Raw genomic sequence first — 13,308 nt, 5'->3', positions numbered from 1 at the left:
TGTTATTATTTTTTAACATTTATTTTTGAGAGAGAGAGAGAGCACAGCAGGGGAGGGGCAGAGACAGAGAGGGAGACACAGAATCTGAAACAGGATCCAGGCTCTGAGCTGTCAGCACACAGCCCAACGCAGGGCTTGAACTCACAACGTGTGAGATCCAAAGTTGGGACACTTAACCAACTGAGGCACCCATGCACCACATCCCAATTTTTAAAATGGGCCTGCCTACACATGAACTTTATAGGAATCAATGCAGAAGTGCCAAAAAACTGAAAATAACCCCCAACTCCACTAAGTAGTTTACAGATAAACAAACTGTGGTATATCCATACAATGGAATACTACTCAGCAATAAAAAGGAACAGAATACTGATTCATGGAACATGAATGAAACTCAAAAGCATATTCCATGAAAAAAGCCACACATACATGGTTACACACTGTAAAATTCCATGTGTAGGACATTCTGAGGGAAACAAAACTTTAAGGTCAGAAATCAGACCATTAGTTACCAGGAGCTAGGGTGAGTTGAGGTAGATTGACTATGAAGGGGCCCAGGCAACATTTTGGATCATGGAAATACTTTTTGACTGTTGGTGGCTACAGGGCTGTATACATTTATCAAATGTCATCAAAGTATATAGGTGTTAACGTGTGATTTTAGTATCTGTAAATTATACCTCCATAAACTTGACTGAAAAAGCAAAAACAAAAAATTCCCCAAATTTTAATATCTTGGGTTTATGTGGAATGAGTTTACCTCTTATCCACACATACTCCTCAACGAATCTTTTAAACTATAAAGTATCCTCATTTGGAACTAGACAAGTAATAGTTCTTGTGCATTCCTGAGACCTGAAGTGGCATATGTATTATCTTATTAAATCATTCCACCACCACCATGAAACTGAGGTTGAGAGGCTTGGGTAATTCTAAAGTTGTGATTGTGGACCCCCAAGATCTTTGGATCTTTTTGAGTGTATTTCACTGCTTCCCTAAATCTCCAAGGTAAGGACACCCTTTTACATCCTTCACTGTTTAGCAAAGAACACCCAAAGGAAGTGGACACTGGTGAAAAATGAGAAACACCTTCCAAACTGAGTATCTTATAGTATAGGATCTAAAAAAGGCTGTTTTGGGCAAAACACTCTCCTCACTCTATCTACCTTCTCTCTGGTTTAGCAACAAAGCCCACCAGGAAGAGGCATTCGTTTGTTTATTTTCCCCACGTCTCCTCTGCAATCTCCCAGCCCAGCAAAACATCTCTAACTCAGCGTGGCCCTAGGGATGAGGCTAATCTGTTAATACTCCAGAGACAGCAGTTTCTATGGACATGGAATGATGATCCAGGATCATCTTTCTCAGGAATTATTTTCATAACTAGGGAAGGAAATAAAGTCTGCTGTTTAACAGAATAAAACCAGTCACATCGCTTCATTTGTATTCCCGCATATAGTCCAAGATCATCACTTCAATTGCCAACTCAACTATGGCATTTAAAAATTCTTCACTGAACAACTGATCCCCTTCCAAATACAGGTGGCCCTGTTCTGACATTGTTCTCATTCACAATGCTTCAGTTTTACCTAACAGAAAATCAACCAGGAAATTTATTCTCTCACATAACAAGTTTGGTGTTAGGCAAGTTCCAGAGCTGATTAATTCAGTGGCTCAAAAGTCATCAAAGACCAAGTTTTTTTTCCGTTGTTCTACTCTGACATCCTTAGGATGCTGGCAATTACTACTTCATAGTCATCTCACAATAAGCCTGTGAATTTCATTCAAACTGTTGCTTGAATTTCAAACTGTTGCTTGATGGTTGTTTAGAATGAAGAAAACAATTTTCTCATTTGTACTGTGGAAGGCAATTTAGAAGTACCTACAGAATTATTATTATTATTTTTTTTTCAACGTTTATTTATTTTTGGGAGAGAGAGAGAGAGACAGAGCATGAACGGGGGAGGGGCAGAGAGGGAGGGAGACACAGAATCGGAAACAGGCTCCAGGCTCTGAGCTGTCAGCACAGAGCCCGACGCGGGGCTCGAACTCACGGACCGCGAGATCGTGACCTGGCTGAAGTCGGACGCTTAACTGACTGCGCCACCCAGGCGCCCCCAGAATTATTTTTAATATGCATATCCTTTGATCTTATAATTCCACTTCTAAGAATTCAACTCAGGAATATGTAAATGGACAGAAACTCTTTTTAACAGCAAAAATCTGGAAGCAGCCTAAAATAGCCACTAATACAGGTGATTACTTAACCTGAGAGACCCATACAATAGAATACAGCTGTTTAACATGGAAATATATCCACGTTTTGTTGATAAGGGTCAAGCTGCAGGGAGTATGCATATATAAGTAAAACTACCTATGACATCAAAAGCACAGGCAACAAAATCTTAAAAAATAAGCTAGATTCCATCAAAATTATCTGTGCATCAAAAGACAAAAGAGTGAAGACAACCCACAGAATGGGTGAAAATATATTTTTTTTTATTTTTAATGTTTATTTTTGAGAGAGCGAGCGAGCACGAGAGGGTGAGGGGAGGAGAGGGAGACACAGAATCCAAAACAGGCTCTAGGCTCTGAGCTGTCAGCAGAGTCTGATGTGGGGCTCAAACTCACACGGATTGTGAGATCACAACCTGAGCTGAAGTCCAGTGCTTAACTATCATATTTGTGAAGTGTGTATCTGATACGGGGTTAATATCCAGAATATGTAAAGGACTCCTTCAGCTCAACAACAAAAAAATAATCTGTTTAAAAATGGGCCCAGGACTTAACAGTAGACATTTCTCTGAAGATATACAAATGACCAATAAACATATGAAGAAATGATCACTAACCATTAAGGAAATGCAAATCAAAACCACAATATCACCTCACAACCATTAAGACATTTACTATCAAAAGTAGAAAATAGGGTTTGCCAAGGATGTAAAGAAACAGGAGCCCTTGTGCCCTACTGATCAGAATGTAAAACGGTGTAGCTGCTGTGGAAAACAATATGATGATGATTCCTCAAAAAGACCTTGGGTACATACTCTCAAAAAAATTGAAAGCAGGGTCTTAACGAGATCTTCGTACACCCATGTTTACTGCCAATAGTAAGATGGTTCCTCAAAAACTTTCTAGGTATATCTCAACAGAACTGAAAACAGGACCTTGAAGAACAGTATTATTCACAATAGCGAAAAGGTGAAAGTAACTTAAATGTCTACTGACAGTTCAACGCATAAACAGAACATGGTGTGTAAACATACAGTATTATTCGGCCTTGAAGAGAAGAAAGAAATTAGGACACATTCTGTAACATGGGTGAACCATGAGAACATTACGCTAAATGAAATAAGTCAGTTGTAAAACAAGTATTATTATGACTCCATATATATGAGGTATCTAGGAGTCAAACTCCTGGAAACAGAAAAGAATGATGTTTGCCAGGGGCTAGGAGGGCCAAGGGATGGGAAGTTGTTGACAGGGTAGTTTCACTCTTGCAAGATAAAGTTCTAGGGAATGTCTGCACAATGTAATGTACTTAACGTTACTGAGCTGCACAATTTTACCAAAATTAAAAAAACTTTTAGTGGCGCCTGGGTGGCTCAGGTAGTTGGATGTCTGGCTCTTGATTTCAGCTCAGGGCATGACCTCACAGTTCTTGGGACCTGAGCCCCGTGTTGGACACCATGTTGTCAGCAGAACCTGCTTGCGATTTTCTTTCTCCCCTTCTGTCCATCCCCCCAAATAAATAAACTTAAAAAAAAAAAAGTTTTTAAATACAAATACCAAATTGAGAAAAAACCCAAATTGTACATATTTGCAGAGTTTAGAAGGATAAACCCCTAACTCCTAATAGTAGTTATGTATCGAGAATACTGATGGGAAAAGGAAGGACTTTTGTTATTTACTTCCTATCTTTCTATTCTACTGGCATTTTAATTATAAACATGCACTATGCTAGGATTTTTAAATTCAATTTTTTAAAAAAGTGTTTTGGATATAACTTAAAATTAAACTCTAGGTACAATAGACTTAAGTTCTAACCCACTTTAAAAGTTTTACCAAGCACATCTCCTCACAAAAAGCATGGCCTGAGTAGGTTATTATGGTTAGCTCTAAAAGGAATAATTAAGGAAAACCTCCTGTGTCATCCAGTTAATAGGCGATGTGCCTATTAGGCTTACCCCAGTAACTGTCCATGACACTGCCTAGCCAATAATGCCTAAAACTAGATTAGACAACGATCCACTCTCTCATCTTGAAACTGACAAATTTGATACAATAGCTGGTGCCTGCAAATACAAAATCCTAGGGTTTTCAAACTATTCTTAGCGCGTTCTCTCCCTACCTACTTAGACTAATAAAACACCAGGCCTGCACCAGCACTTAACTTTTTCAGAGCCTTATTTTCCTCCCACCCCCACTTCAAGAATGTTACAAGAGAGTTAGTGGGTGGTTAGCAAGACCCCCTCAGAAACCAACAGCCATTCCAGAAAAATAATTGCTCACATACCAAGGGCTGCCAACAAGAGCAGCTTCCCAGCAGCATGTTTTAATAACCTTAATGAAGCAGAGAGCAACGCCTCCTATAATACAAATTCTGGTTGGAAAAAAGATCTACAGATTGTGGAAAAGTACAACTTAAAAAGCAAACACCACAGGCTCCAGTAAGGCAGGAAAGCAAGCAGAGATTTCTAAATACAGAGCTCAATTGTAAGAGTTCACTGTACCTTATTTCTATCATCGTTTGCTCTGTCAAAAATAGAACTTTCCAGGTCTTGATCCATTCAGAATAAGCCACAGCAGGCACAGCTTTGCTTACCCAGGGCAGCCAGGTCAGAAAGGCCACACAGGGAAATGGAAAAGCAGCCAGCAGGTTTTCTTAGGGATTATACTGCTCCGGCTTTTATCCTTCTTCCTAGCTATTTTGGTGCCAAGAAAGCTGCAGGGAGGTCTTTGCTCTGCTCTGAAAAAGCTTTTACTAGAAAGGCTGAAGCAGTCCCAGGGCTGCAACTCCCTCTGCTGCCCAAGGATTTCTTTGCACGCCGTAGCAGGTTCAATGCATTTCAAACTCAACTATGTTAAAAGAGCTAAAGTAAAGTAGCCCTTTACTTCAAAATGTGCCCAAAAAGGCACAGGTTCAAATAGGAGAGGAACACCTAGAATGCCAACTTCTAAGCTGGACAAATTTCTACACTTGCACTACAAACCTCCTCTATCTCGAAAAGATTTCTTTTGCTCAGTTTAAAGCAAAGTTCGCCATCTCCCTCACAGGCACTTGGAAAAGCAGGAACTAGTCTTGCTCCTTCTTCACTAACCTTTAAAAATGCCCACTACAAGAATTTAAGGTAGGCCTTATTCATCTTTCAAGATCCAATTTAAATAGCACTTAGTGTGTGGCACTGAAGCTATTTGTTTGCCAGTCTGTTTCACTGCATTTATTCAACCTTGTGCCCGTGGAACAGCGGATGCTCAATAATCACTGAACAGAATTCTAACTAGAACCGCCCTGGGGTCATTTTTCACTTATTTAAGTAATCCCTATTACTTAAATAGGGATTTAAGTGCGGGGGTAGAACTCATGACCCTGAGATCTAGAGTCACATGTTCTACGGACTAAGCCAGCCTGGCGCCCCTAACTAGAACCGCCCTGAGAAACTGGGGGAGGAAAGATCTATCCACATAATTCAGTTGGGAACTAAGAAAATACTGAGGGAGGCACCAAAATCTTTAGAGAGAAGGGTAAGAGATACGTGTTGCTCCAACGAACATACTATTATTATGCCTACCAACTGACCAGCACTGCTTGTGGTCTTTTTCAGGTTACCAATCTCACAAAAGTGTCCCTCCTGTTAACTTTTTTTTTTTAAGTTTATTTATTTATTTTGAGGAATAAAAGAGAGAGATCTCAAGCAGGCTCATGCTGTCAGCACTGAGTCCGACGTGGAGCTTGATGCCACGAACCATGAGACCATGGCTTGAGAAAAGCCCTGAAACCAAGAGTAGGATGCTTAATCAACTGAGCCACCCAGGCACCCCTCCCTCCTGTTAACTCTTAACAGAGCTCATTTTATTTATTTATTAAGTTTATTTATTGAGAGAGAGAAAGAGAGCACAAGTGGGGCAGAGACAGAGAATCCCAAGCAAGCTCCACACTGCCAGTGCGGAGCCCAACACAGGGCTGAAGCCCACGAGCTGCGAGATCATGACCTGAGCTAAAGTTGGAAACCTACCCGACTGAACCACCCAGGTGCCCCAACAGATCTCATTTTAAATGTACGTTTAGGGCACTTTACTCTTTGCTTATACCCAAATACTTCTCACATTCTGATCTTAGTAATACAAGAATTCACAAAGACCTCAGAGAGTGACTCAGAGAGTGCTAATAAGCAAATACTGAAACTATCATAGCACCTGCAACCTACTGTGGTTAGGAATTCTAGTGTTCCAGCATCTAGAACTAGAACTGATAATGAAGACATGTATTCGTTTAAAAACCTTTATTTCTGCAAACCCTCCTCTTCTCCATGACCCAATATCAGAAGCTTACCTGTCAGGTAGAATTCCTACTCTTTGCCTTAAGAATCTACAGATCCAGGCCCTACAGAAAACAAATGCCCAGGGGCAACTGCCGCCCTTCAGAAAACTTAGGGGCCACTGTGTAAAAGGTCTCTAACACTGGATAGAAAGAAACAATGTACATGTTTAAATAAAAACAATCCCACAGCATTTATTGTCATCTGGTAATAACATAAAGGTAATCAAAACAATAGGAACAAATGTTTTAGAACTATACTCCCAACAAAGGACCTCTAAAAAAACAAACTACATGGCCTTCTCAAGAATTTCTCACTTCATTGATCATTTCTAGTTGGAGACACTTTGGAGCAGGGTAATATTATCTCCTTTTAGCATGATCCGACCTGCAACAGAAAATTAAAAAAAAAAAAAAAAAAAAAGCTATTAATAGCCACTCAGACAAGTGTGCAACACCTTTTAGCCTCAGAATTTCAGATCACACTTGAGCAATTTTGAAATGCTTTCTTCCTTGAGAAGGTATGTGAAAAATTTCAAATATCCACATATTGAAAAGCTCTGCATATTAGAGTGTATGAGCTTTTCCAACAATAAACTAATGAATGTAGAGAAATATTATTTTACGAAACCTCCGATTTCTACAGACTAAGTCAACTGACTCAGAGCATATCCCACTGCTCTGAGTTTGTAGAAGTTGAAGAACGAGTGGTGTTCCAAGTTTAAAACATTTGACAGCATCCGATACCATTCTTGTTTTCAATAAATTAAAGAGTCTATACTACAATAAATAAAATTCTTCAAATTTATCCACCATTTCCTAAACTTATTTGAGCAGGGAATACTTTTTTCCTGAGAAATAGCTATAAATATCTTCAGTGTTGAGTAAAATCATTTTGAGAAATACTAATCAACCCCAATTGTGATTGATTTTTAAGTTTCTCAGACTTCTACAACAGGTAATATTAATCTATTCTATAGGATAAATACTATTACAGGAATTCAACACCCTCCAAATAATTTATATATACTGATGTCAATAAAGCTAGCTTACCCTTCCTGGCAAGACATGTTTAAATTCGAAAATCCAGACTTTCACAAAAATAGCCTAAACAGAAAGAAGCATAGCAAAACACCATACCACTTCTCAGATTCTACCTTCCACATATCTCCTACAGGCTCAAGAGAATCCTCAGGGTCCGGAAAAAAGAGACACCTGAAGGCCACCACTGATTAAGGTACTAGTGAGCTGTGAACTAGGCATTAAACAATTAAAAACAAAGTACCTAAATAACTTCAAATGAACAGGATTTTGAAAGAAATGACTGCTTGTCTTGAAGTCATGATTCCTAAAGACCCTTCATTAACTGGGTTCAGGACCTGCATTCGTTATTCAAATATTTTTTTGTTTCTATTGTATGACAGGCACTGAATTAGGCACTAGGCCTATTAGGGAGCAAAAAAGAGAGGACTTATGGAGCACGCGGCCCAGTGAGAGAGACATTAATCGAACAATCCCACTAATGAGTGTTTTACTATCAACTCAGCACAGCCTGTCTCCCCCCGCCCCCATCCTCACCCCAGTAAGACAAAAAGAAAACCCGATATCTGACATTTGATTGGAGTCCTAAACACAGAGGAAACCACATATACAAAGATTTATGGTGGAGCAAGTATGCAGGTTCAAACAGCTGAGAGAGCACACGTGTGGATGAAGCTCAGAAAATGAAGCAGTGATACAAAACGAGCAGAGAGAGAAAAGATCATGAAGAACTTTGCAGAATACATTAAAGATTTTCTTATCCCACTAGCAACAGGAAGTCACGGAAGGTTTCACGCAGAGGGATGACAAGGTCAAATTGGTGCTTTTCAAAGATAACTGCAGCCTGCAGAGCAAAGTGGAGGGGGCTGAGGCAGTTGCAAAGAAATCAACCAGTAAACTGAATGGGGGTTGGTGCCATTCAGTAAGGCAGGAACACTAAAATAGGTCTAAAAGAGTGTACAGGGAGTGGGAAGCGAGTTTGATTTCTGACATGCTCACTTTGAAGAGCCTTTGAGACATCCAGGTAGACATGGTGAATAGGCTCAGAGAGGCCTACTGCTACAGAGGTGAATCTGAGGTCAATTTACAGATGGCAACTGAAGGTATAGTCTAGAGGGCCTGGATAAATAACACCAAATGACAGGAGGGCCTAGAACCCAGCCTTGAGCAACTCAAAACATTTAATTGGCGGTGTCTGAAAGGATGAATATACAAAAGTCTGAAAAGGAGTAACTAGAAATGAAAAATAAAACCGAGTACAGTATCACGGAGCCAAAGGAACAAAGCGTTTTAAGGTGGGAGTGGCCCACGGCGCCAAACGCTGTTCAGAGTTCTATAAAATGAGAACTAGTATTGACGACTCGATTTGACACCGTTAGTCTTTGGTGACCTTCATGAGAGGGGTCTGAGTGGAGAAACAAAAGCAGAAATGGAGTGGGGTAAGCAGCAAGTGGCTGAGGAGGTTTTCAAAAGCATATACTCCTCCACACAGTGAATTCTCAACTGCACACTAAATTTAAACATGAATAGAGTTACAACTCGTTCAATTCTGCAAGCGAATAAATATTTCTCTAAGTCCAAAAGGCCAGCTATTCTTACCCAGTTGTTTTCTTGACTTTGTTTTAGAATGAATCTCTTCTGCATCATCTAATACGAGGTTCATGTACTCATCAAAACCCTAGAAAGATAAGCCAACCGAATGTCATCTTCAAGTAAAATCACATGCACGCCATTTCAGATGACTACACCAACACAGAAATGCCAACTAACTTCAGAAATTCACCTTTCTACTGATCTTTCAGCTGAAACACCATCTCCCTCCTAAGCCTTTTTCTAAATAACAAAAGAAAGGCAGACCGTACTCCAAATTACCTTTAGAGCCTTTTGGACTTAAGATCTGATTAGCTGGGCCTAAGAGCCACTGTCCCTGTCTCTTACAACCTGTCCCATACAGAATTGTGTGTGAACTTGCACTGGCACCACTCCTCCCGTGTTCCTCACAAAACACTATCACCACTACCCAGAACGTTTGTTTTTCTACTAGTAATCACAGAAGGGGAGATTACTGACGGAATCTACAATGTCTAAAGGGAATACCAAAGTGTCCTAACATACTACTTTTCAGCCATGTTTTATCTTTCTTTACGATTTTAGTGTATGTGCTGCTGAAGCGAGCACTGTTTTGTCTTTCTTTAAAACATTATTTAGTGTACTCTGCCATCCTGAAAGTCCTATTGAACTAACCCCACCCAGCTATATTCAGGTTATCACCTAAGACAGAACTAATGCACCACTGATTTTCACCCCATTGTAATTTCATTTCTTTCGTCCCGTCCTTCGAATACTAACACTGTTGTTCAAATAATTTTTAAAGATTAATTGTCCCTCTCTTATGAATGACCCAAGCCCTATTAAGTACAACAGTGAGACAAGGACAGTGGCCCTGAAGAACCTTCCTTGGGTTGGGTCACTGTGTTTTTGTACACTGTCCTGGCTGGGCATTTTTGCAAAATCGTTGTCTATGAACACCGACTGAGAGAAAACATCCTGGTTACTCACAATGATACAGCCCTCTATCCGCATGTTCACTTGCTCATAAAGCCACACCTGAATCCGAGATCTCTGAAATAATCGTAAAAATAGGTATGTTAAAAAAACAAGCAAAACATAAGCACTCTGGTCAAACAATACAGAAATCTGGCTGCTAAAGAAAACCTTCAAAAATAAAAGCCAAGAATTTAACTACTCAAATCATATGTAAGAATTAGTAACCAAGATTAGTTACTTGCCAAGCAACAGTCTCAATAAATGCTATATTGGGACCAAGTTAATAATTTTCCTGTGATGCTGGGACTCAATTGTATTTCTTACAGCTTCTCGTCTCGATACATATTGAGTGCTAATTGACAGTATAGTATAAAGCAGCCAATTCCCAAATCATCAGGGCTTCTTTCTTATCTGCAATAGCAAAATCCAGCTTCAAAACAGCTTTCTCTAGGTTCCCAGTTTTCCACATCTCACATTTAACAACCAGGGGAAGGACCCTCAAGCCTGGTGATTAAAAATCACAATAGCTTGGGGGCACCTGGGTGGCTTACTGGGTTAAGCACCCCCGCTTTTGACCTCAGCTCAGGTCTTGATCTCAGAGTCAGGAGTTTAAGCCCCACTTTGGGCTCTGCGCTGGGCATGAAGCCTGCTTAGAAAAAAAAAAAGTTACAATGGCTTGGGGTGCCTGGCCGGCTCGGTTGGGTGAAGCATGTGACTCTTGATCGTGGGGTCATGGGTTTGAGCCCCACGTTGGGTGGAGATGACTCAAAAAAAAATTATCATGGCTTGAAATTTGTCTGCAACTGTGTTACACATACTACAACGGTCAGAGCAACAGAAAATGCATTTTCTTTCCAAAATAACTTAAATACTCGGCCCTACTACCTCACAATGTGAATTGCTAAAAATTCCCCTAAAGGAAAGCTGCCTGCCACTATATCCTCTGAAGGTATCCCTCCTCTCTTCCTTTTCGGGCATCTTTTTTGTATCTCCGTTTTCTCCCAAGTGCTAAACACACCACCTTATTATGTGGCTTAAAGTCGACAGGATTTCTTTCCTTCAATGTTTTACCCCGGAGGAAAGGAAAGGGGAAACGTTCCGATAATGAGTACCAACAAAAGTACCCAAATACCAATCATGCCTGCCAAGAACTGCTTTTTGAAGTACCTTTGGTCTTGCAAAAGTAATGACACTATTCTTTCACTGCTTGGAGTGGGCATTTCATTACATCCCGGAGCCCCTTCCCCGCAAATACTCCTCCAATCTCCGGTTTCACGTACTTTTTTCCCTTAAGGAAACTCTAGCCCCACGGTGGGGCTGGAACACTCCACTCCAAGATCAAGAGTCGCACATTCGACCGACCGAGCCAGCCAGGCGCCCGTTTCATCTATTTTTAACTCTAGAACACGTTGATTAGGCAGGATGATGCAAACAAGCCAAATAAATTCACCTTTTACATAAAAAAAAACCAAAATGACAGAACAACAAAGCACAAACAACTTACGTACATTTTGCAAGTATCTGAAGATGAGGTTCTGCACCAGAGGTTAAGGGAAAAAAAAAAAAATACAGGCAGAGGGTAGACCGTGCTCCCCGAAACGGGTCAATCCCACCCCCATCTCGCCTTTGTTTTCTGAACACGAGGTCTGGTGTCCAGGCAACGGCCGGAGCCCAGCCAGGCACTCTTTAGGGACTCCCGAACGCTCCGAAGGAATCCCTCCCACTCCCTTGCTCTCCAGGGGCTTCTTGGCGCCGACATCTTCCTCCTCCCTGAGCCTGAGGACCCCCACCTCCACTCAGTACCTAACTAAAGCCGTCTTCCTTCGCTCATCCGCGCCACTCCTGCACTGCCCACTGCAGGGGGCTGCCCAAGCCCACCTCTCACCGGGTCTTCAACTACCCCGCGCTTTCTCCCGGCCTCGGTCGCCCCGGGTGCTCATGGGATGTGGGTCCGCACTCCGCTCCCTCAGGCCTGCTCTCGGTCTGCTCTTTCGCCCCCCGTTTTCTGGCCCGAACCTCCCAGTCCTGACATCCTACGTAGGATACGATGGGCTGCACCATCACCTTCTGCACTTTTTGGCCCTGGCCGCGGTACGCCATGGTGGAAGCTGACAAAGACCGCACGCTAGCTCTGAGAGCAACTTCCGGCAAAAGAGGCGGAAGCGGAAGTGTGTGGCGCGCGCGAGGCGACCGGGGCGGCTCCTGGGAAATGCCTCTCTAGCCGTGGAGGTTGCTTTTCTCGGTGCTCCATAGCCCCTGCGGGGAGGCCCTCCGGAGGCGGCCGCACCTTGGACCGTGAGTCGGTCCTACAGCGCCTCCTGGAGGGAGCCGGGAGGAGGCGCCGAGCGGCCTCGCCTGTACGGCGGCCGCGGCGGAAAGCGGTGCAGACGCTGGCGCCTGGCGCCGGAGCGGCTCCATTTTCTATGTGGGCTTTAGGAGCCGAGTGGTTACCCTGCGTACCTCTAGGGTCTAGGGCTTTTTCTGAGGCCTATTTCCTTGAAATTTAGGCATGAGGGGCCGCATCGTGATGGAGAGGGTAGGGCGGCAAGAAGCCCAACTCGGAGGACCGCCCCCCTGACACTAGCCAGGCCCCGCCCCGCCTGACACTAGCAGCCACAGATGATCTGAAACCCCGGAGACCCCCCTCCACCCATCCACCCCCCCCCCCCCAACACACACACCTGCCACTAGCAGCCACAGATGATCTGAATGCAAAAATCAGGCCCTGTGGTTCGCTCTGATCGCACTCTCGTCCCCTTTGTTTTCTGAACACTGTAAGTAAGGGGTTACTGCAAGGTGGCCGCAGGGCCCGGCTGGCGGGGAAGCCCTGAAACCTGAGGACTAGGCCCAAATAAGGGTAAGTTCCTCAGGCTTGCCCTGTCTCGGCGGCGGCATCACCAGGATGGAGATGAAAATGTCCTTCCTCGCCGGGTTGAAGATGCAGTGAAGCGGTGCCTTGTGTGTGTGCTCAGCAAGGCCTCCGTGTTGAAACACTGTCGCCCGGGGGACAGAGCTGGAAGGAGAGGAGCTGGAGTTTGTAAGGTTTTGTCAGGGGCTTGTGGCCTGGCAGAAATGTTATTTGATCGGGATACCCATTTCACAGATGAAGAAACTGAAGCTCAGAGTTGCGGGGACTCCTCTAAGGGGACACCCCTTAGGCAAGTGGCAGAATCGTAACTTGC

General features: G+C 42.8%; 1 protein-coding gene across 2 annotated transcripts in view; it reads right to left on the bottom strand.

Moving 5' to 3' along the window:
- The window catches only part of SNRPE (small nuclear ribonucleoprotein polypeptide E), a 46,138-nt gene extending 33,836 nt beyond the window's left edge, over positions 1-12,302 (bottom strand). The window contains exons 1-5 of one of the 2 annotated variants that reach the window (XM_043567645.1): positions 12,173-12,300; positions 11,635-11,661; positions 10,139-10,201; positions 9,179-9,257; positions 6,708-6,926 (exon numbers count right to left, since the gene is read on the bottom strand). In XM_043567645.1, coding sequence (XP_043423580.1) covers positions 6,871-6,926; positions 9,179-9,257; positions 10,139-10,201; positions 11,635-11,661; positions 12,173-12,226 — 279 coding nt within the window. In that variant the 5' untranslated portion in view covers positions 12,227-12,300 and the 3' untranslated portion in view covers positions 6,708-6,870. Of the gene's footprint in view, positions 1-6,707; positions 6,927-9,178; positions 9,258-10,138; positions 10,202-11,634; positions 11,662-12,172 lie in introns of those variants that run through there. The other variant, XM_043567644.1, reaches the window with a different exon arrangement.
- Positions 12,303-13,308: the final 1,006 nt, after the last annotated feature.

The sequence above is a fragment of the Prionailurus bengalensis genome, chromosome E4 (genome assembly GCF_016509475.1).
Source record: "Prionailurus bengalensis isolate Pbe53 chromosome E4, Fcat_Pben_1.1_paternal_pri, whole genome shotgun sequence".
NCBI lineage: Eukaryota > Metazoa > Chordata > Mammalia > Carnivora > Felidae > Prionailurus > Prionailurus bengalensis.
Note: the sequence above shows the minus strand (reverse complement) of the source record. Positions and strands in the feature narration are given on the sequence as shown.